The sequence below is a fragment of the Scophthalmus maximus genome, chromosome 13 (genome assembly GCF_022379125.1).
Source record: "Scophthalmus maximus strain ysfricsl-2021 chromosome 13, ASM2237912v1, whole genome shotgun sequence".
In the NCBI taxonomy this organism is placed as follows: domain Eukaryota; kingdom Metazoa; phylum Chordata; class Actinopteri; order Pleuronectiformes; family Scophthalmidae; genus Scophthalmus; species Scophthalmus maximus.
The window spans coordinates 4,546,943-4,570,613 of NC_061527.1; the positions used below are offsets into that span (position 1 = coordinate 4,546,943).

Consider the following 23,671-nt stretch of genomic DNA (forward strand, 5'->3'; position numbering starts at 1 on the left):
GGGGCACGGAGGCATCAGTGTATATGATTGTGCACACACAGACACACCAGTGAAGACACAATGGTTAATGTTCTACCGAGTGTTTTGTGTTTCATGGAGACAGGAGAGGAAGTGACAGAGAGCTGGTCGATGCAGCAGCGGGGGGCCCCCTCAGCGCTTATCTGCACCGACCGCTGTCGCTATTGTGACGACTTTGGACGTGTTTCATTTTATACAAATGGTGTTTCACGGTTGGTTATAAGCGGACTGATGCAAGACATTCGAGAGTTGAAATGATCACACACAAAGGACAAACTGCAGATCACCTGACCACAAGCCTCCCTGCTCCCTTCTGTCACAGATTCTGTAAGCTCGAGTTGATATCAGATAAAAAATGATGGTATCCCTCAAACGTACAATCGAAGATTCCGAAGGGTTTATGGTTTTATTAGCTTTTTGTGCAGTAAAATAAAAAAGAAAGACAAACACATGCACATAAGTCATTAATCTGACTAATAAAATTTGGTCTGGCCTCTGGGTCAAACATAAGGAGTGTCCCGATCAAGATACATGAGTGAGTAACATGGCTTCCCTTGGTCTATCGGACTGCCGAAAGCCTTACAGTCAACCCCCTTTTTTAATTGCTGTATACGTCATTGTTCTTTTGACCTATGATGAAATGACCTTTTAAACCAAAATCTGAACTGAACTGGAGCTTCAAGTAGAGGATCTACAAACCTAAAGTCTTTCTGTTATCCATTCTATTACATGATTTGTAGATTTTTGTTTAATGGTAATAAAAAAGTGCACAATACTGCAGGTGGATATTTCTTCTTTATATCATTAGAGCTTCAGTTATCGTTCAGCGATCATATAGCTTCTGTAGAAACCAACCCACACCCCTTGTGCTCATGTTTTACCATCTGTCAAGATTCTCAATCATCCAGTGTCACCCGTTAAATTTTTTTTTCCAGAGGGGACGTGGCAATTTCAACTTCTTCTGTAATTATCATGAAGGCCATTGATGGCACTTGGTTCATTGGAGCCCCCTCCCTTGTCGTCTGAGTCACCCGAGGCGAAATTGTGGGGGAGAGGGTGTGTCCTCGACCTCTCTACTCCTTCACGCCTCTTTCGAAGCACCTTGTCCTTCCTATCTAAAATATGTTAAGTACTTGAAGGAGTGTTCCTTATCCTTCAGGTAGTAAAAGCAGGTAAACACCAGAATATGGTTGTCAGGGTTGTGGCACCCTTTAATGTAATAATTTCCTGAAAATGTAACAAGGGTTTCACAGGCACAGGCACGTTGCACCGAAAGTAACAACAGAACTCAACAAGTAACTGATCTCTCTCCAATTCTTATATAATACTTTACAGATTAAATAAAAATGGAAATTAAGGATATTAAATATTGGGAACATGTCACAACTGAAAACATAATAACCTAAAAGTAATGGAATAGTCTATTCGATTATTTCAAATTTCGAATTTTTATTTTTTTATATTATATTAATTTTGCTGACGCTTTTGGCCAGAGCAATTTACAATCAGCCTCCACATTTGACAACACTAAATGATATGGATGAGATATCACTGTGCCGACAAAAACGAAAATAGAAACATCAAACAATTTCATTCATCCAGTTGAAACCAGCATGTGATTTGACCTTTGTTCCCCCGCCTTGATAAGGTCAGGAGTGAACTTTGAAACTCAGATTAATCTCACCAGTCTGCAGTAAAACAGTGAAGCAACGATGCTTGCATTTCTTTCTACAGTGAGAAATAAATATTTTATTTCCACTGTGGATATTTTCCTTATTGTAAAAAGTTCACATTCATTCCAAAAACACTCTTTTTGCTGCTGCTGCTGCTGAAACCTCGACGCTCATCGATGTCATCGGTTATCTCCACTTCCTGTCTGTCGCCGAGTGTAACCAATCGAGGCCCGAGTAACCGACCGGAAGTTGACCGTCGAGTACGCTTTTTTCTTTTATAACGGTTCAAATTGTCTCAGTTATCGTTGTCACTTAATACGAGATGAACCCCGACCTGACCTTCTCCTCTCGTCGGTCTCCCGTGGTGTGTTTACGCGGCTGCGTGGCGTCCAGTCAGCCGCTAGCTTCGACCGTGGGACTGGGTGAGTGGAAACAGAACCCGGAAGTCAAATGGCAACAACAACTCCCGCTTAAAATGTTGTTTACAAGTTTTTACAAACAAATACGAGCCCTTTATTTTTCCTTTGCAAAAAACGAGTGAAAACGATCATCATGTGAAACCCCCCAAAAACGTGACAATCTATTAATAGTGGTGAATTAGCTTCCAAACTACCACAACAACTCCCACAGGTGAGGATACATTACTAGTTTCTTATATTTATAATAATAATAAATATTATTATTTTATTTGAATAGCACCTTTCAGAAGAAGCTTCACAAAGTGCTTTCAGAAAAACATACAAATCACAGACAATTAAAATCAGCATTCCCACAATAACACTGTTTTCAGGTCACATAACTGTATGAAAAATAGAGACAAAGACAAAGACAAAGCAAATCTTTATATTTTAAAGTCATAGACTGTATATAAACAGGTCTAGAACCAGGAACCTAAAGGTTGTGGTGTTTTAGGCCTTTAATTATATGTATTCCTGCTAGAGCTAATCGACTACTAAATGAATCGGCAACTATTTTGATAATTGGTTCAAGTTGTTTTGAATGGAAAAAAAGTCAAAATTCTCTGATTTCAGCTTCTTAAATGTGAATATGTAAATAAATGTAGATAAATACCACTGTAGAAAATCGAGAATATAAATGATTTTGTTGTTGTATTTTGGATGATAAGAAGAAGCACCTGCCTTGAAACTTGTGAAAACCTATTTTTAAATCTTAAATATAGTAACTTCAGATAAAACACAATCTGGTGAGTCAGTCGTATAAATCACTAAATGGAAATGTGTTTAGCATCCAGATGTCTTGAAGCGTGGCGGCAATGCGGCAGATGCCGCGGTTGCAATAGCGGCAGCGTTGGCGGTCACGGAGCCGTGCAGCACCGGGCCCGGTGGCGACGCCTTCTGCTTGTTCTACAACGGAAACACTGGAGAGATCAGAGGACTTAACGGCAGGTGGGAACTCTTCTCTTCCCTGCTGTTGTTGTCTTCTTAGTACAGAAGGATCAGCTGATCCTGTCTCTCTGTGTCCTCAGCGGCCGTTCACCCAGAGCTCAGACCCTGGAGTTCCTGGAAGGTCGTGGTTATTCTGCAGAGGCCCCTCCTTCACCTTTTCACGCGCTGAACGTAACCGTCCCAGGGGCCCCGGCGTGTTGGTGGGACACCGTACAACTGTTTGGTAGTCGCAAGGTTCGACTTTGTGTGTTTATTTATCTTAATCGTGTAGAACTAGGGCCTGTTTCAGAGAGCAGGTTTAGTTAAAGCTCAGAGTTTCTTTACCCAACTTTCTGAAACAGCCCCTGGTTGTACTGATGTGTGTTTTATGCAGCACTCAGGTAACCAAAAGCCACTCTGACATGAAAATATACATGATGTCATATACAACCTAGATGTAAACACTGCAAAACACTGTTTGAATCTAGGATATGTACACAGGTACCAGACCAAATATCATTGGACTCAATATTTCCTCAGGTTTTGCTCAAAAGGGAACAATGTAGACGTTGATGGAAGATTCTCCACAGGTTCGTAAAAATATGGGCAAAACTTTAAAACATGGGCATTGGCCACGTTGTCTCCAAGGGGATGTTGCTTTTCTCTGACAGAAAAAAAGAAAAGAAATGATATTAATTCCGAAACTGAACAACGTATTTTTTTCCCTTACGCCTAGTATAATAATACTCAATGATACTTCAGGTGTAGCAGAAACACACTGATTGAGTTTGTGTACATGTGAAAGGGCAGTTTTCCTGTTTCAGGTGGAAGCCGTCGCATAATTACACCGTTAGCAGCACACATCAGTCCATGTCTCTTGAAACTTGTCCGTCACCCAACCCAGATGCACTGCGGTAATTATACACTTCTCACGGATACATTTGCAAAGTAAAGAGATAATTGTGATTCCATTACTACTCACTTTGACTTTTCAAAATGTCTTGTGGAAAATTGCTGTCAATTACTAACAGAGGTTGAAGTAGGTAGAGAGGTTTGTGGTAGATTTAGGAAAGGACAAGCACATTACAGCTAAGCATTGATATTTTTTTCCCCCTTTGGAAAATCATAAGGGGAAATTACGAAAGCAATTTTAGCCTCCATATGGAGTATTTCTTCTCAAAACAATGAGTCACACTTCCTGCTCGGGGAGCTTTCCTGTGAGGTAATAAGTGTGCGTTTCCTCTGCCTTTTTCCTCCCTAGCTTTCCTTTCAGGAGGTGCTGAGCGGGGCGGTGGAACTGGCAGAGGTGGGGTTTCCTGTCGCCAGGGTAACGGCTCACCACTGGGCGAAGTGGGTGGCTGCTCTGAAAGAGGATGGAAAGGAACTAGGTGGGGACCTGCTAATTGACAATCATGCGCCCGAATGTGGACAAGTATTCAGGAACCAGGCCCTGGCCCAAACACTGAAGGTAAAAAAAAAAAAAACAAATACAAAAAAAAACAAACCCTTAGAGAATTGGATGTCATCTTACGAGCACTGTTATGAGCTCATGTTTTTAAGACAAAAAGGAAACAGAACAATGTTCAACCCCAGAGAAACAGCTGTGTTTACAGCACATCCTCTGTGATGTTGTTTTACTTTTCTAAGCTTGACTTCTGAATATTTGACCCTAGGATGAACCGGCTAAAATACCTTGAACCCACTAGGAACGTGGGACTCGATAAGAAAAAGAAAAAAAAACAAGGAACTCAAAGCATTGAATGAGGCAACAAGAAAGGACAATTAGACGAGGGAAAGTTGCTGGGGGGGCAGACGGACAGAAGAGAGGAGAGTGGGCGAGAGGAAGGATATGAGCAAGGGTGAACATGGAGGCGGTATTTAAAATATGTGAATTTGAGACCATCATTGTTTATATGTGTGGAAAATGTAATATTCATTAAATTGTGCTCACTCTTCAGTAAAACAATGGCTGACATCACCGTGTGTGTGTGTGGGCGTGCGCGTGTGTGGGCGTGCGCGCGCGTGTGTGTGTGTATTGTTTGTGATTCACCTTTTAAGCATGCGCTAATTGTTGCTCTTTTTTAACTCATTAGTAATGCATTAATCCACAAAAAGTACACCTATGACAGCAATGACACACACACACACACACACACACACATTCCTGGCGCAGTGAAAACAATAGCAGAGGCCTCAGCCTCATTGATGGGTGGTTTCTTTGGCATCACAAGGGTCATTCCTCAGCAGCTATGATGTGTTTTGTCCTTGCGGGGGAAAGAGTCACTCCTTCGCACACGCCTTCCTGTTCATTCAACATCGATTGGAGTTGAAACAATTAGTGGACACGTCATCTGCATAACTTTACAGTTCTTATAACTATAAAATATAGACTTGATGTGTGGTGTTGCATAATGATGACCATCATATTAAAAAATATATATATATATATATATATATATATTTTTATGTTATGAAGTTTAGTTAAATAATTTAGTTTACTTTAGTTAAAATATTTAGATTATAGCCTGACCGATATGGATTTTTGGGGGATGATGCTGATAATTATATTAGTAACAATACCGACATATTTGCAGATATCACCCCCCAAAAATTGCAATGATTCCTAAGATGTCGTTATCAAACTCTTATGACAAAGAAATCTTATTGATGCTTGATATTTTTAAGTTTCACAATTCATTTATTATAAATAACTATGAATAAAAAAATACAAATACAGGTTAATATACAGAACTTGAATCAAAAAAGATAAATAAAATATATTACATTACATAACTGTTACATACATATTTCATATTGGTACATATGTGTACGTCTTTGAAAGGTCTCTAATGTAGATGGACAGGCGGGATGTAAAGAGATCGATTTTCAGTTTAGTTTATTCACAAAAACGGTTTTAAAATACAAATACATTACATAGGACATATTGGAGATATGTGAAATAAGACATCCTGATGGCCTAAATACTAAACAGACAGTATTTAAATTGACAAATTCATAAATGTACAGTAACATTGACACCCCTACAAAACACCTTACAAATAACTAAGACTCATCCTGAGGCCCTAAAACTAAAAAAGACCTACAACCTAAACTTAAGAAGCTAAAAGGTCGTCCCAAGACATTTATTTCAACAGTCTAAAAAGAAAATGGTGGTAATATTAAATCATCAGAGTTCATTGATTGAACAGTAGATTGATTGATTGTGACGTCATCGGGGGCCGATGTGTCAACAGGAGCTGGGCGAACGGGGGAAACCAGCTTTCTACCAGGGCCGAGTGGGCCAAGCCATCGTCGACGTCATCGGCCGACACGGGGGCGTCATGACCCTGGATGATCTCAGCAGCCATGACAGTGAGGTCATCGTGCCCGCGAGCACAGAGTACAAGGTGAGGTCTGTGGCCATAGACGCCTCACGGTATCTGTGTTTCAATATGTCGGTCAGCAGAGTGAACGACTCCATTGTTTGCTCAGGGCGTGTGTCTGTGGGAGCCGCCACCTAACAGTCAGGGACTGGCTGCCCTGCTGCTGCTCAACATCCTGGACAACTTCCCTCTCAAAGGTGACCGCAGGGACACAGACGCAAAGCGCTGTCCAGTCGGATCTTGTGTACAAGTCTTATAGAATATGACTTTGGGTGATTTGGGACAACCCAGTGTTATGTATTGAGATTTTAAGCTTTCACCGATACAGTGGAGGTGATTAGACCCCGTAAAAAAAAACTCCTGGAGGTCGTCTCTGGAAGGTTGGATGCACTGAAATGCTAAAACACACAAAGCAAAATTCCTACATGGCTAAGGTTTGGCTGATTGATCGCACGGCAACGATCGGACAAAAGAGAAATTCTCAACATTGCTTTTGTGGTTGTTGCCGCTATCACGAACACACTTGCCATTTGCATATCGGCTCCATTCAAAGCGGCTTCCTCGCCGTCAGAGAAACTAGGGCAGCACTAGGAACCGCCAGCTCGGAGCCTTCCGATGACTTCTGACTCTCTGCCATCTCAAAATGCTCAGGACAAAAGCCAAACCCTGGGCTGAACGACAAAACACATTGTTCTCACAAGGTACACACAAATTAGCGGAGAGCCACCCTGACGTTGCCCTGTAATATTCCCTCATACACTTCTACAGCATTCATGTTACCCTCGCTGGTGTGGAGCTGGTTAGGCCCAGAGGCAGCAGAGGAGCCTTAATGGGGCAGTAAGCGACTTTAGGAAAAGCTTGTTTGTCACTGAGTCGTACCGTCAGTGAGGAAATATTAGATTTTGACTTGCTTTAGAATCTCTTACTACCATGACATTCTCTCCACTGTCACTGGTGGGATGCCTCAACCACCTGTCATCGGTCTGAAAGTTCGAACCGTCCAAAAAAACCACTGCTAACGAACCGAACCATGGTTCAGTTGGACCCGTGGTCCGAGGAACCTCTCACGCTCACACTCCGAAGATCCGGACCAAACAAGGTAGGTGTGAAAACGTCCTAAATTGTATAAGGCACTGTGGCCTGACGATTATGTATTATCTAAACTAAAAAGATATTGAATTCTCTCGGATGAAAATCTCTTTGATCTTCTTCCAAATGTTCACTGTTTGTTTTCTCATCAAGTGCAAAGGGCGGTGCTAAGAAAAGGGAAGAGTTAAACCACAAACCCTAACCTGCTCGCCTGGAGCAGTTATGACGTGCCGCACTAATTGCCTTGCTTTGCCAAGTTGCCCATGACGTTTGCATTTCCAACCTACAGATAGTGTTCAAATAAACAATAGAGCTGTGTGGTAAAAGTAAAATGTGGTGTGTTTGTTCTTAATCGAATTGAATTGAATTGAAAGCCTCTATTAGCTAAATTTACACCAAATTAGCTGAAGATCTGACTATATATTGATATTAATTTGTAGATAAATGGTGGAAATTACAAAGGGTTAATTTACTTTAATGCCACGGTGCATATTCCAGTCTCATATGATACGTGATCAGACAAACGATGATTGGATCTACACAAAAGGAGCATTTTTAAATGTCTGTTTTCAAACCTCTTTTTAAAGGTTTTTATGTGAACAAAAGAAAAAAAGGTTTTCTAATCAGTTGAAGCTGAACAGTTGTAGTATTTTTTTTTTATTACATTTCTTAGTTGTTCAAGTGTTGGGTCATAGAGTCGGGTTTCTGGTCGAGGTACAGTTTTTGACGTAAATAGTGTGTTTGGCTATTTCTGTCTTTACCGATATAACAAAACTGTGATTTGGCCGATACAAACTTTGACTTCTGCTATTGAGCAAATCCAAAAGTAGTCAGATACTCTACTCTTTAAATAAGGAAAACATTTATTCAGTATGTACTGTATACTGTATGTGTGTATGTCCCCCTTTCCTTTTTCCTTCAAAGTAGTAGAGGGAGTTATGAAATATTTGGTGTCTAAAGTGATTTGTACAAATTGACTGGCGTACTGAACATTAAAGCACCTGTGTGTGTTTGTTTGTGTGTGTGTGTGTGTCTGTGTCTCTACGTGTAGCTATGGGCCATAACAGTCCAGACTACGTCCATGTTTTGGTGGAGTCTGTGCGTCTGGCACTAACAGATGCTCTGCGTTACCTGGGCGATCCAGACCATGTGACCATCCCTGTCGAGACCTTACTGGACAAGAGCTACAGCCATCAGCGAGCACAGCACATCCGCATGGACAGGTGTGTGTGTGTGTGTGTGTGTGTGTGTGTGTGTGTGTGTGTGTGTGTGTGTGTGTGTGTGTGTGTGTGTGTGTGTGTGTGTGTGTGTGTGTGTGTGTGTGTGTGTGCGTGCGTGCGTGCGTGCGTGCGTGCGTGCGTGCGTGCGTGCGTGCGTGCGTGCGTGCGTGCGTGCGTGCGTGCGTGCGTGCGTGCGTGCGTGCGTGCGTGCGTGCGTGCGTGCGTGCGTGCGTGCGTGCGCGCGCGCGCGCGCGCGTGTCTGTTAGTACCAGTGTGTACCAGTTAGCCCTTGTTGACTTTAGATAGGACTGTGGATTTTTACTATCCTACAACATAATCCCTTCATGCGTCCTCCCTCCTTCACTGCTCTGTCTGCTGTGTGTGTGTGTGTGTGTGTGTGTGTGAGAGAGAGAGAGAGAGAGTTGTATATATTTTTGGCAACAATATGTATATACTGGCCAGAGCCGTAGACTTTGAACTGTAAGTCTTTGTCCGCTGTAAAACAAACAGATTATAAAGAGTATAAAACAACACATGATCGTGTACAATCAACGTTATGACATGTTCCGTTGGACTCTCTGATGATGTCTGTACCGTAACAACCTTATATTGCTGAGGGTGTGTGTTATTACATAATGCAACACTCACAAATACTAATTATACACTGTTCTGCCTCATTCAACGCTAAAGATCGAGACAGACACGTGTCTGTTTACATGCACGTAATGAAGCAGATAGCTGAGAGAAATTGGGAGAAAGCAGGAAATTACAACTTATGTTTACTGTACATGCGCTGCAATAACCTGGTGACTTCAAAAGCTGGGTTTACCTGCAGGTCAGATTTCTCAGCCAACACAGGAGAATATTTTTTGTGTTGAGAATCGTAAACATTACCCAAATTTGTAAAAAGATTACCCATTTCATAGCGGATGTGTTTCATGTATAGGCGGAGAGAGGCTTTTGTTTTGCTGTTGAAGAACAATCATTAAACATATTTCATTTGTTTTCAGTTTCAGTTTTATTTATTCAGTCCCTGCTAAAGTGACACAAAAATCCTCATTCAAACAATTCAGATTATTTACGTTTGACATTAACAAACAGAATAAAAAATGTGCCAAGCAAAGTGTTTCAAATCCCTTCATATTGTTTTATCAGCTCTGATATTTCTTGCCGTATTTGTTTCCCTATTCTTGGATATTGCACAACAAACGATTGGACCTCTGGGGTTTTTCCACCCATTAATTATTTGTGTCTTCAATATTTAAGTTTTCTTTCTGCTGTGTGTTTGTAATTTGTAGCGCAATGGAGGGATTGGAGCCGGGCCTAATGCCAGGAAGTGACACGGTCTATTTCTGCGTGATTGACAGCGAGGGTAATGCCTGCTCATTCGTCAACAGCACCTATATGGGCTTTGGGACGGGGCTAATCCCAAAGGATTGTGGATTCTCACTACAGGTGTGAACCGTCAGGAGTGTGTGTGTGTGTGTGTGTGTTTGTGTGTGTGATGGGTATGACAGTGGATCTGACAAATTTCTCTTCATTTATTTAAATTTTTAGGACATTTTAGACTGTAGTCATTTTCTTTTCTTTTTTTTTACAAACTGAGCTATACGTCTAACTGATCATTTTGTCATTCTTACAAAATTGAAAGCGCAAAATGCAAGAAAAAGACAAAAGGCACCTTTAAAAATGTACATGTCTTTGGTGACGAGCACTAAAAAATGATGTAAAAAATATTGTTTAACTTTTTATACTAACAAAACCAAGAGAAAAAGACCAGAAATTATACTATAATTCAATCTTTTTACATGTGATGTAAAAATGTATTTTTAATTGAAATATATAGATGCCTGTTAATCAGTGAAAGTGATAATAATTCACACTTTTAAAAGTTTATTTAAAAAAATATATATTACGGATTTTATTTTTGGGGGGTGACGGCGATACAGATGTTAAGAAGAAAAACAAATACAGATATAACTGTAATAGAAAAAGAAAAACACAAAATCACAACCAAATACCTAGCAGTTAAATTAAGAAAATAAACAATTTTATTCTTATGTAAAATGTAAACATAAATGCACATCTTATCTGCATTGTTTATTCTGTAAAATAAAAGTTCTCACATTGGTGCAAATCGGCAAACATAAAGGCCTTGTGAAAGGCTCATATACCGACAAAGCGATTGGGTTCTAGACAAAATAATTATTAATGAGATAGCGTGTGAAAGCCTCATATCAGCACTTAAATTATTATTTTTTTGCTTGCAACTGCATGATATCAAAATAGAGTTATGACTGTAAATAAAACATACTTAGCATATTCAAAAGATGAAAAGAGACTCCCTTGTGTGTCTGTCTAACCTGAAACCTTTGTTATTATGAACCAGATGTATGTTCTGAAATTAATGTCCATAGACCTATTAAAGAATTTAGAGCCTTTCTCTCAAAAAAACAAACATTTAAATGATGAAGTACAGGATTAAATGAAAAGGTTGATTTATGGTTGGTATCATCATAACGTATGAAAACTCTTTGTCTGCCTCATCCAGAATCGCGGCGCCAACTATCACACCATAATAGCTGCACTTCTCACTGCCTCTGCGACCGAGTCACAAAAACCACAACTGCTCGCCGCACTCGGGGTGATGGGCGCTTTAATGCAAACACAAGGACACGTGCAGGTACGCAGACGTTAGCGTACACAATAGAGTGAGGTGAAGCGTTATAGAAAAATGAGCTTTCAGATAAAGGTATGTCGTCAGTATTTAGCTTACCTTTCTTTTGTTGCTAAACATCCAGTTTTGATTTGTCTGGTTGTCAGTGATTTTTTTTTTTTTTTCCATATCATTATACATTGTTGCATCATATTAGTGGGACTTGAATTGTTTTTTTACATTGGTACCTTGGCGGTCCAGGTTCAGCCTTAGCACATATACATATAATGTTTTTATAAGTTCATAACTGAGGCTGATGACGTGTCTAGGTGTTGCTGAACATGTTGGAGTTCGGGATGAATCCTCAACAAGCTCTGGACGCACCGAGAGTCAACGTAGAGTACGACCAAAAAAGTATGTACGCAATCCCTGCCAACACACACACACACACAAACACATATGCACACGAAATTTTAAACAGATTTTAGCATCATTTAAATGTCTTACCTACAACTAAACATTTTTTGAAATATAAATGTTTGTTTATACAAAATACCGCATGTTGGTTTTCTTCCTCTTATGAGGAATTCACTCTGACATTCATTTCATTCGGTTGTTATATAATATATTTGTTGTATCAGTGTTTGCATAAAAATATAACAGCCGTGACATTTGTTTTAAATTAATTAATTCAACTTACTATCACTGTCCGTCACGGGACAACTGATCCATTAACAAACACAAGATTTGTATATTCATATACAGAAAGCAGTGTGTTGGTGTAACTGTGATTTGTGTTCACTTAAACATAGCTTTAAATAATTATGATTTCCGCTGGCTGTAATCCCAGTACGGTCATGGTAAGCAGCTTGGTAGGAGACGTTTACAGCTGAAGTTAACAATTGTCATGTCTTGTGTGCTGTAACTTTATTTTAGATGTAGTTTAGTGGGAAATATCCAGCTATGTCCCATATTTTGTGTCTGATCCAACATTTTTTGTGTAGCTGATGAGTGGTCGGTTCATCTGGAGGAAGGGGTCGACCAGGAAGTAGCTGAGGAGCTGAAAAGACGGGGACAGAAAGTCAACTGGCCAGTCACAGGTACCTCATTTATTCACAGAATAACTGTAAATAAATCAGTAGCTGGTTATAAAAAATACAAAAAGACCCAACACCATCTCAATAATTGAGAAAAATGGCCCAACAGACTCAACACCCCAAACCAGATAATCCCATGATAATGACACGTGCAATATGTTCGTTTAAAAATGCATAATAGTGACAGAGACATAAAAGATGTCCGTTTGTGTGCCCCCCCGTTGATTTTCATTTAAACACACACAGGCCACAGGAGGTCTCAGTTTGGGCGGGGACAGATCATCACAGTGGGGGATTGGTGGGATCCATCTGTCAATCAAGGCGACCGTCCGACCACCAGGTTGCTGTGGGCGGGATCGGACCCCAGATCCGACGGATGTGCTCAGGGATACTAGACATAACTGTAGAGCTGCAACATTAATAATCGACTACTAAATTAGTCGCCAACTATTTTGATAATCGATTAATCGGTTCAAGTGTTTTTTTCTGATTTCAGCTTCTTGAATGTGAATATTTTCTGGTTTCTTTGCTCCTCTATGACGATTAACTGAATATCTTTGGAGTGTGAACAAAACAAAACATCATCTTTGGGGTTTAAGGAAGCACGATCGACATTTTTCACCATTTTATGGACAAAACAACTAATCGATTAATCGAGAAAATAATCGACAGATGAATCGATAATGAAAATAATCCTTAGTTGCATCCTTCCATATGTGCTTAAGCTCCTCTCATCTCTTCGAGTGTAGATGTAAAACTAGAAGGGCGCTTGTGAGAAGGAAGTGGAAAAAAATACATAATCCAGAGTCCGCCCGTTTATGCAAATCCACTTCAAAAATGAATGGATTCTTGTTCTTCTTCTTTAATGAGATGATTGATTTTAATTCACTGTGCGACATGACAAGGATTCAGATTTACATGATCGTCGCAGAAGTGCCTCATTACATCGTGTTCTCTCATCTGTCTTCACTAGATTTCTTCCGTTTTATGTTAACTTACACAAATTCTAATGCTACTCTATGTAGTCAGTTAAATATTCTATAGCAGCAGAATGGTGCCTCACCTTATTAGAATGGAAAGAAACAAAACTTTCCTCACACACAGTTTGAAATTGATCTGTGAACCATATTTCTCAAGTTTGTGATCGGACCATCGGCACTGCCTTTCATGTGTCTCCTCCACACCTTTTTCTTTGCAACATTGTGTTTCATACCAATTGATGCATTAATGGATTAATGTCGGTCTTTTGGTTGAGATAATTATCTCTTTAATAAGCCGCTGCTCATCTGGTGTTTGTGAGAAATGGTAACAGCATCATTACAAACACAACATCCTACGTCAATTGATGAGGAAGATGAACTCTAGGTGGCCTTTTTTTTTGCCGAGTTTAGATCGTGTGGTAATGTGATGTGAAATATTTTCCCTACATTTTAAGATGAAATGTATTTGCTTCTGCAGTTTGTGGAAAAACTGATTCAACAGTGATTTTGAATGAAATCATGATGATTTTTTTCAATTTTTTTTCCAAATAAAATGTTCATTTAACGTTTTGTTCTCAAGATCACGACTGCTTCTCTGTTTATGGAGCCTATTAATCGTCTTCACATCATTTGGGTTTATTATTTAAAAAAAAAGAAGATAAAATAAAATAGCTTAAAATAAAATCTAGGACTTGTTAATGCTGTTGGGAGTGAGAGTTCAGAAACAATGTTTTTGGGTCTGTTCTATAGTGCTGGTTGTCCATAGATGTTAATAAGATGGTCGGTTTTATAATAGTAATAGACAATATTTAACAGTTTACGTCTTTATGTCGTCAACAGCAGGACGTCATCATAACCACTGATCAGTCATGTGATGTTGTTAACGTTTCATGTTGTAGACTTTGTACAACATGTCAGAACAACCATTTAGTGGATTGTCATTCCGAGCGTTTTGCAGCATCGCCAACGCGAACGAAATGTGCACAAGAGTTTTATCTCAAATCAAATGTATTCACAGAGCACATTTAAAAACAGCAACAGTCGACCAAAGTGCTGTACATTAATAAAAAAATATCCCCAAAAGACACCTAAGTACTACACGGCAAAACACAAAGACCAGTTGTGTTTTAAGCTGATGGTTTAAGGACAGGAGGTGTAGGGGCCGGACTCGCATGCGGAGGCAACTCGTTCCAGAGTTTGGGGGCAACAACCGCAAGGGGCACGATCTGCCCTTTGCTTCAACCTTGACCTGGGGAAGACCAGAAGCAACTGGTCCTTGATGGGACGTGGGGCTGTAAGGGGTCAGATAGACCGGTTGGAGCCAGCCCATTTAATGACTCATTCAACATCTCGTAGTTTATAACGTATATTACGGATATAGTAATATTTTGTGTTTATGTATGAGCTTTATCTTTGAGGTGGAACCACACAGACGGGATAAATACAGCGGACAGACGGACAGAATAAATGATATCAACGTTATTGTGCGACAAGACCCAGAGTGAGTTGGTTCACAGCACTTTAAGCCACTAAGCCACTGAGCAGCTCAAACATGTTTCTACCTCGGGGCAAATCGCTCCATGTGGTAAAACACCAATGTCGGACTTTGTTTCGCTGTTGACCTGCTTACGAGTTCCTGGCACCGCCCGTGTCCACCCCCCCACAAATATGTCCCGTCGCCCAAACACAGACTTTGTGTTCACATTGTCTGTTGCTCCTTAATTGACTCTTTAGCTCGTTAGTGGTCAGTCTCTAGCCTAAGAGCAGAGTTGATCTGGATGTGCGGCATTCCGGCGGGATTAAAGAGCGGCTCGCAAACTGGGCCACGGCGGCGACAGAGAGTCCCAGCACCCTTTTTGAGTCATGCTGTGGCCCATCGCCCTGCATTGAGCTGCTGATCTACCGCATCGTTCTGACCTAGGTAGATCGACTGACACGGGAATCCCGCCGCAGCGCCCGACAACACATTCGTAGGCAAGGCACGGCAGGTCGATTTGTGCGGCACATTTCAACAACAAGGCCAGTCAGGGTGCGTTACGCAAATCATTAAAAGCATTGAGAAGAAACACATATGACATTACGTTAAAACACAATCATTAAGAGGAAATAAGAAAATACCGTCACAGAAGAGAGAGAGAAATATATGTATATATATATATATATATATATACATACATATACGTACATATACGTACATAAAAAATAATGTTTGAATGCTGTGAGAACTTTTTTTTGTATTAGTTTAGTATATTTACCAACTATCTACAGTATATGTCGCATCTGAATACCCACTATTAATATTAAAAAACTGATAAAGTTACAGTGCAGTACAAGAACAACACGTGAAGGGCCTTTTTGCTTAAAGATTTACCTAAATGATCAGTTTTTTATGAATATTTTTGCTTATTAGTCAACTTATCAATCAACTAATTGTTTCAGGCCACTGTCTGTACTTTTAATGACAATCTTTTGAATTTTGAACTGATGGTGGGACAGAATGATCTTACATGTCACCTTCAGCAACGGGACCTTGTTTCTGAACCTTCCCTTTTCATTTTGTGTGACAGTTTACAGTTTACAGACTCAACTCGGGGGAGCTGTGCATTGGATACACTGTACGAATGACTGTTCACCGTGTGTAGGAAAAAGGGATTAGGGAAAGAATGCACTGATTATGTATTTAAACATGTAAACCGGTTGTTATATGACTCAGTAATTCTGAATATTAATTGTACAGCGTGCAGTGTGAGGCCCTGCAGGCTAACAGGCTGTGACACACGCGCACACACACACACACACACACACACACACACACACACACACTCACACACTCACACACAACTTGTGGGATTTTTCCCCATTTCTGGCTGAGCTCAGCGATTGGTCAGTCCCCTTCCTGTGAGTGTGTTTCCCGGCGCACGTTGTGTCATGGCAGAACTCCCTCAGTAAGGGGAAGCAGCATCTGTTCAGCGCACACACACACACACACACACACACATATCCAGCAGACTCTCGTCACTTGTTCTTGTTTCCCGTCCCCACAGCTGCCCTGACCCTCCCCTCCCCTCCTACTGTCTTTTCGCGGGTCTCCTCGCCCCATTCCAGTCCTCTCCTCTGCTCCCTGCAGTTGTGAGTGTGTGCGTGTGTGTGTGTGTGTGTGCCTCTGGGTGAACAATGTGTTGCTCGGTGGGCTTCGCCAGGTCTCTGGGTCTGGCCCTGCTGCCTCTGGCCCTCTGCTGCATCCTTGCCAACCTGCTGCTGCTGTTTCCTATGGGAGAAATCCACTACATCCAGCAGGACCGCCTGGCCAGCTACATCTGGTACTTTGGTGGACTAGGAGGTGGGGGACTGCTGGTGAGTTACATTTTACTATGACGATGACGTCCTCTAGTCCAATATTCTGGTGTATTTCTAGATTTTCTCATAGGATTTATTCGGATCCATGCCTTTTACAGTTTTGGCCAGATTATCTTCAATTGGGTAGAAAATCCAAAGCAAATTTGAAATTTGAAGACAGGATGACGGCATACGAAGCTCTATTGATTTGATTTCATCACCAATATTTCGTCCGCACATAAATGAAACACATTAAATGTTGTGGAAACTTCAATAAGAATCAGTGGAACCTTCAAAATCCCAAGATAAGTATCAAGGGACAACTTTCATTCCACTTGATGGAGTCGAACGTTTCCTTTATATTTATGATTTATGCAGTTCATCCAGTTTGTGGAATGTGTTTGAATTTAAATAGTTTTACTGAAGATTCATTTTTCTATAACAATCCCCAAAAAAACATCTCGAATCGGGAACATTGGCGGCGACGTTGGGCGCCACAATTTTGGGAGCGGAGCCATGTTCTGCCACTTGAATGGGAATCGGAGTGTAAAAGAAGCAGTTTACATTCAAACAACACTAAACATACTCAAATGCAATGTTCTGCCATCATTTCTATACAGACTGAGGTCTGAGTGAGTCATACAAAAAAATATGGCAACAAACTGTTACACAAAACTTTGACTAAAGAGTTATGTGTTCGTTTGACAGGACTGTGACTTATCACACAATTTTTTGTGTTACCCAATGGAAAGATACGTATCGTTATGTCATACGATAAAATAATAAGTCCTTTTCTATATCAAAATATAAAACGTTTCACTGTGATTGTGACAAAAACCCTCATCAACCATAATGAAGGAACAGAAGTAAAGGATAAAGGAGGATATGGTTTAGAATAGGGGGACAACATTGTTCCAACCGTTATATAATAATCATATTTGCTTCTTGTTTTCTGAAAGAGGCGAAAGATGTTTTCATGGAATTGTGGAATTGCTGGCACCAAACCAGGTTGCGGTGGAGAGAGAGAAACTCACAGAATGGATCAGTACGGAGATTTGTTCTTTCTTTTTTCTTGCATTCTTCTTTCTGGTTAAAAATAAATATATGAAAGACATTCTTTGACGTCATTTGAACCATGTGACGGGGAAATTCTTCAGAAGAGACTGAACCGTTCTTTGAGAATAACCAGCATGGAGACTAACGCCTCTTTCTTTTTCTCAGGGTGTGTTCATTATACCGTGTGAAAGACCAACGCTGATTATTTAGATTGATAGATCTGGGAAATTCCTATTAAAAAGTCAACAGGATTCATAACTTGGCCGTCTCTCTGTCGGTTTGTTTATTCCTGCATGACTGTGCGCATCATAAGATTTGGCTCATAAAAAAAACAACAAAAAAAACAACATGATTTTTAGACCAAAAGATAATTGTTTCCCCCCTTGGACACCGAACAGGCCGAGTGTGTTTGCCGTTGTGCGTCGAGAACAGTGGCGTGTTGTGTGTGAGTCTGCAGTTAATCTGTGTGCGCAGCTGATCGGATGGGTTTATCCTCCGACTGAGCAGAAAGGGGGGGGCTGTTCTTTCACTTTGGTTTTTCTAAAGCAGGGAACAGAGGAGAGCCTGTGTTTTGTTTTAATTTATCCCCAGACAAGATTATCCCTGATGAAGGTTCACTCTCAGGAAAACTTTTTTGGAGAGTATAAAGGAGTTTAGAACATCTTAGCATGCAGCTGCATATGATATTTGACCGTCTCATGGAGAATTGTTCGTTTCTGCAGCGGTGCGGTGTCGACACAAGCACAGTGGGCGACAGGTTTTTTAAACAAGTCGCTGCGACCGTATTCATCGTTAGCAGAAAACTTCATTTACAGTTGCAGCGATGAACCACCACCAGAAACGACCAATGGAATCGGAGGAGTTATTAAATCCAAACACGCGATATGAAAGAGAAATCTGAACCTTAATGACACTTCCCTTCCCGCAGCTGTTTCACAATGAAAGTGATGGATTATGCACTCTGTTTTGGATGGAATATACAGTATATTCTTTTAAATCCGAACTATGGACCAAATATTGAGTTTTTAATCGATGCAAAACGAAACATCTTACTTTTAAGCATTTCGTAACAGGATGATTACTTTAAAAAATGTAAGAAATACACACGACCATCAAGAGACAAATCACGCATGGCAGCTTGGATGGTGCCTCAGTTGTGATAAAATAAATATTTGAGGAATGCATAGAAGCATACGTGAATTTATCTTCAGTTATGTTTTTCCTCCTTTGTCCATTCCCCCCCCGTGGCCTTTTCCTTTCTTTGTGGAATGACAGAACTTTTTCTGAGTCAAAGATCAAACCGAAACCTTCTGAGAAGAATCTATCTTTAGCTCCCTTCCTTCCCTGAGGTCCACGCTCTTCCTCCCTCGTACCCCCACCCCCCTCTGTCTCTCTTCCTCCCTCGTACCCCCACCCCCCTCTGTCTCTCTTCCTCCCTCGTACCCCCACCCCCCTCTGTCTCTCTTCCTCCCTCGTACCCCCACCCCCCTCTGTCTCTCTTCCTCCCTCGTACCCCCACCCCCCTCTGTCTCTCTTCCTCCCTCGTACCCCCACCCCCCTCTGTCTCTCTTCCTCCCTCGTACCCCCACCCCCCTCTGTCTCTCTTCCTCCCTCGTACCCCCACCCCCCTCTGTCTCTCTTCCTCCCTCGTACCCCCACCCCCCTCTGTCTCTCTTCCTCCCGAGCTGCGCACTTCCCTCTGCATTGTCAGTCCCCTCTCTCTCTCCGCCTCTGGTAAAGGACGGCTCTTTAGGGGGGACATCCAGGATGTGTATGTAGTGACGCCTATGATCTTTGTGCGTGTGTAGAACCTTGGGAACTTCCCCTCCCTTCGGTCAGGATGCGATTTTAAAGTCCGTGACCGCTGCGAGACAGAGAGACAGAGAGAGAGAGAGAGAGAGAGAGAGAGAGAGAGAGACAACAGCACAGGAAAGAGGAGGAGAGAGGGGGAAAAAGGGAGTCTGGACACAAACGGATGCAGGATTCCCGACAGCCATTGTTGTTGTTTGTTCATCACTGACTACTTGTGTTCCGTCATAAATCATTTTTTAATCTTACATCTCAATCAAGAACCTAATGGTTGTGCAGCTACGACTCGACCGTGGCAAGTTGCAAGTTGCAAAAAAAATCCACAGCGGAAGCGAAAAGACAAAACAACAAAAACAAAACCTTCTGTTATTCCAAAATACACAAGTCGCATTTAATGGATGGGGAAATATTTGCTGTGCGACTCTGCACGTGTCAGTCAGAACGATATTCATCCATGAGTCTAAAGTCAAAGTTCACGGTCCACTGTCTAGTATATAGATTGTAGTGATTGTAATATAGAAACTTGTGAACGAGTGGATGAGGGAGTGACAGCTGACGCAAGCTGAATGCTCGCACGCCAACAACAGTTGTTGCACAAGTGATACTGCTGATAAGACCGTTTAACCGTGTCCTGAAATGACCCGCATACACAGAGGAGGATGGATTTTTTTAGCGAACAACATCAATCATCTATCATCATCATTATTGTTACTAATAATCGCCGCTCGTCGTGCGAAGTATGTATCGACCTCACTTCGATTACTTCCTCGAGGCGACGCATGTTGTGATCAAGGGGCGATGCGTCACATCCTCAAGCCCATGACAGGTTGAGTTTTTCAGTTTGTGTGGAAGGAGCATGACGGTACAAACCCCAGCATGTTTACTTCCTGGATGACGGGTCTTTTCAGGCGTCATCCATGTGAGCAACACTTCTTCTCCCAAGGAAAGTAAAGGACAGCGACACTATTTCTGCCATCACGACGGTGCTTGTTGAAAACTAGAATTACAGTAGCGGCTGCGAGTAACCGCTATTGCAAAGAGGAGCAGGGTCAAAAGGTCAATCCGTCCGCACAGCAGCATGTGACCAAAAGAGCAAAGCTCAGGCCTCCTAATAACCTCTTGCTGCTTTTTGTCTCCGAATCTTAAAAGTGTCTTTTTTTTCTTCAGCAATCGTGGCGGAAACATTGAACTTGTCCGTCTCGTGTTTGTTTCCAGATGCTGGTTCCAGCTGTTGTCTTCATCACTCTGGGGAAATGTAGCTGCTGCTGGAACGAGAGTTTGATGGTGAGCTGCTTGTTGCTTCCTGTCTATGTACTGGGCGCAATGTCCGCACCACAGTCTGACTATGAGGTCCGACAGTGAAGACGTTAGTGCGTGAAGTACAGATCGACAGCTGCATGGTCTTAATTTTTCGCTGACCTCTTTTTCACCTTCAGTCGCTTTGTTCCTTTCTCTGAATCGAAATAAGTCTCTTTTTGGCCCCCGACTGTCTTCTCTCTTCGCCGTTTTCTCACAATGTTCGGCCATTTACGTTTTCTTTCTCGCTACTTTGGAAAAATAATTCAGTTGTCTTTAAGCCAGGTAACACTGCGTCTTTAATGGGGTGGAATGATAATTCGATACGATAATTCAACAAGGGGCCCCGTTGTTGGGTAACGCGCGACGAATAAAGCTTGGCTCGCGCCGCTCAAGTCACATCCACAGCTGCGGCGTGTGTGTGTGTGTGTGTGTGTGTGTGTGTGTGTATAAAACACAACCAGATACTGTAAAACCCTAACACAACACATGCAGTTCAAACAATGTGTGTGTGTGTGTGTGTGTTTGTTTAACTCAGATGGTTATATCCCACAAAAGGAAACTGTTGCGACGGAGCAGCGTAAAAACACAACCACATAAAACCACAATACATACAATACAAACAGCAATGGTGTGTGTGTGTGTGTGTGTGTGTGTGTGTGTGTGTGTGTGTGTGTGTGTGTGTGTATGTGTGTGTAACAGCTGTCCCTGTTCCAGAAATCAAACAGCTGCTTCTCCGCACGGACGCTCACACAAATGTCCACACAGGCCTCCAGGCGCGTGCGTGATCTTTGTGTGTCTTGTGTTTCCCCCCAAAGATGTGCGGGTCCGTGTTGGCAGCCGTGGTCGGCCTGGTCGGGTCCGGCTACTGTTTCGTCATCTCGGGGTTCACCCTGCTGCAGGGTCCCCAGTGCTTCACCGCTCGTGGTTGGTCGTACCCCTTTGCCGACCAGGGGGGCAGGTAGGAAGACACTGTACTGTACTGTACTGTACTGTACTGTGTCTCCTGTGAGAACAGCAGCAGTTGTTGTACTTCATGCTGTGTTAAAAGTTATACGACAAACCAAGTGACAGCACACACTTTTTAAAAAATGAATGATTTGACCTCAGCTTCTTCTTTGGTAAATGGCAAAAGAATAGATTTAATACAGTTAATCGATTTAATTGATCAGGTGACTAACTGTTTCAAATGTTGTTAGTGAATGTGTGTTTTTAGTATTTTTATGTTTACACCATAGAGTAGCATTTTAAATTCCGCTGTATGTACATACAATGACAATAGAGGTAATTCTGATTCGGATTCTGAGATTGTATGAAAGGGAATAACTCTGTACTTGACACCTGAGTGCATGTCACCTCCCGATGCCCCTCGCTGCATCTCGCTCTGCCTCTCTGTGTTTCACTCTTCACCCTCTCTCTTCCTGCTCCAGGTATCTGCTGCAGCCGGAGACCTGGTCCCGGTGTGTTCAGCCGCTTCGCATCGTCGAGTGGAACGTGACTCTGCTGTGCGTCCTGCTGGGTTTGGCTGCGCTGGAGTTCATCCTCTGCCTCTTACAGCTGGGGAGCGGTTTGGTCAACGCCGTCTGCCGGCCCTGCTGCTACAAGCAGGAGTACAGCCTCAACGCGTAGACAAGCGCACACGTGTACACGTGCTACACGCGCGAGTGCAACATGATAACACCATTTAGACACACATGCATACCGTCACGGACGTCTGGACAACCATCTGTCGGCCACGTGTAACCCTTTTCAAGCTTTCAGTTCGCCCTTTGAACTGTTCAAAGAGCGAAATATCACCATGCAGTCATCGATGACACCAGGATGTTTGGCCATTAGAATTAAGGTGTGCGTGTGTTGGTGTGTTGGTGTGTTGGTGTGTCCTGTCAACTCCGTAGGAAGAAGAGGATGTGCTTCATTTGCTAGGGTGGTAAAAGAGCAAAAGGACAAGATCGTCATAATGATGATTATTATATCATTAATAATGGAAATAATAAGAACCAAATGTAGTGTACATGAAAATAGGTTTCACTGAAGCAATTACACAGCTGTCACGCAGTAGTGTGTTCAACATGAACATCAACCATAGGATAATGTTAAGTGTTCTTGTAAGGGCTGATAAATATTTTTTAAAGAAGTTCCATCTTGTCTGACAGTTGTCATGAAAGCGCATTGAAGTTTCCTCTCTGTTCAGTGTTATTCTGTGGTTTCAACTTCACTGTGTTGGACCATCTTTGTGTGTGTGTGTGTGTGTGTGTGTGTGTGTGTGTGTGTGTGTGTGCTTTTGTTTTGATTTCCACAGTATTCTCACCGTAAAACTGTTGCGTCTCTGTTTCTTTCAGATTAGTGTTAACAGACATTTTATATATATTTTAGTGACATATTTTTATAATGTATGTTTTGTTTGTGCTGCCTTGAATAAAAAAAAAGAAAAAGAAAAAACAGTTTCCATTTCATTTGTCAAGTGTTTGATTATGTTTGGGATGGAAACAACGCAAATGATTGTCAAGATATTCTCGGGGCAGTCGGAGCAAAGGCAGTTGACCTGCAGCTTATCACACTTCATTATTTCTCTATTCAATACTTTTGGCCCCACTCACTCTTTTAGCAGAGGAGCGTCGTGTGTGTGGGTCAAAAAGTGGGGCTGTGTACGCAGCGGTGTGTGTTGTAATCAAC

At 41.7% G+C, this 23,671-nt stretch overlaps 2 protein-coding genes across 3 annotated transcripts; both read left to right on the forward strand.

Annotated features, from left to right (window-relative positions):
* The first annotated feature begins 1,887 nt into the window (after positions 1 to 1,887).
* LOC118318629 (glutathione hydrolase-like YwrD proenzyme) lies at positions 1,888 to 13,048 on the forward strand. The gene is made up of 12 exons (XM_035648462.2): positions 1,888 to 2,113; positions 2,944 to 3,097; positions 3,178 to 3,331; positions 4,338 to 4,544; positions 6,331 to 6,483; positions 6,569 to 6,656; positions 8,600 to 8,771; positions 10,067 to 10,223; positions 11,320 to 11,451; positions 11,754 to 11,838; positions 12,429 to 12,524; positions 12,768 to 13,048. The coding sequence occupies exons 1-12, from the start codon at positions 2,014 to 2,016 to the stop codon at positions 12,914 to 12,916; spliced, it is 1,647 nt and encodes a 548-aa protein (XP_035504355.2). The 5' UTR covers positions 1,888 to 2,013; the 3' UTR covers positions 12,917 to 13,048.
* Positions 13,049 to 16,465: 3,417 nt separating this feature from the next.
* On the forward strand, positions 16,466 to 23,437 carry tm4sf18 (transmembrane 4 L six family member 18). 2 transcript variants are annotated; one of them, XM_035648145.2, is made up of 4 exons: positions 16,474 to 16,855; positions 20,918 to 20,986; positions 21,817 to 21,959; positions 22,429 to 23,437. In XM_035648145.2, the coding sequence occupies exons 1-4, from the start codon at positions 16,676 to 16,678 to the stop codon at positions 22,625 to 22,627; spliced, it is 591 nt and encodes a 196-aa protein (XP_035504038.1). In that variant the 5' UTR covers positions 16,474 to 16,675; the 3' UTR covers positions 22,628 to 23,437. The 2 variants fall into 2 exon arrangements, with proteins under 2 accessions (XP_035504039.1, XP_035504038.1); XM_035648146.2 differs by lacking the exon at positions 21,817 to 21,959 and having other exon boundaries at positions 16,466 to 16,855.
* Positions 23,438 to 23,671: the final 234 nt, after the last annotated feature.

Coding starts and splice junctions, on each gene's coding strand:
- LOC118318629 (XM_035648462.2), top strand. CDS start 2,014: ATGAACCCCGACCTGACCTTCTCCTCTCGTCGGTCTCCCGTGGTGTGT. Junction 6,657..8,599: donor GGACAACTTCCCTCTCAAAG/GTGACCGCAGGG, acceptor CTCTACGTGTAG/CTATGGGCCATAACAGTCCA. Junction 10,224..11,319: donor ATTGTGGATTCTCACTACAG/GTGTGAACCGTC, acceptor TGCCTCATCCAG/AATCGCGGCGCCAACTATCA.
- tm4sf18 (XM_035648145.2), top strand. CDS start 16,676: ATGTGTTGCTCGGTGGGCTTCGCCAGGTCTCTGGGTCTGGCCCTGCTG. Junction 16,856..20,917: donor TAGGAGGTGGGGGACTGCTG/GTGAGTTACATT, acceptor GTTTGTTTCCAG/ATGCTGGTTCCAGCTGTTGT. Junction 21,960..22,428: donor TTTGCCGACCAGGGGGGCAG/GTAGGAAGACAC, acceptor TTCCTGCTCCAG/GTATCTGCTGCAGCCGGAGA.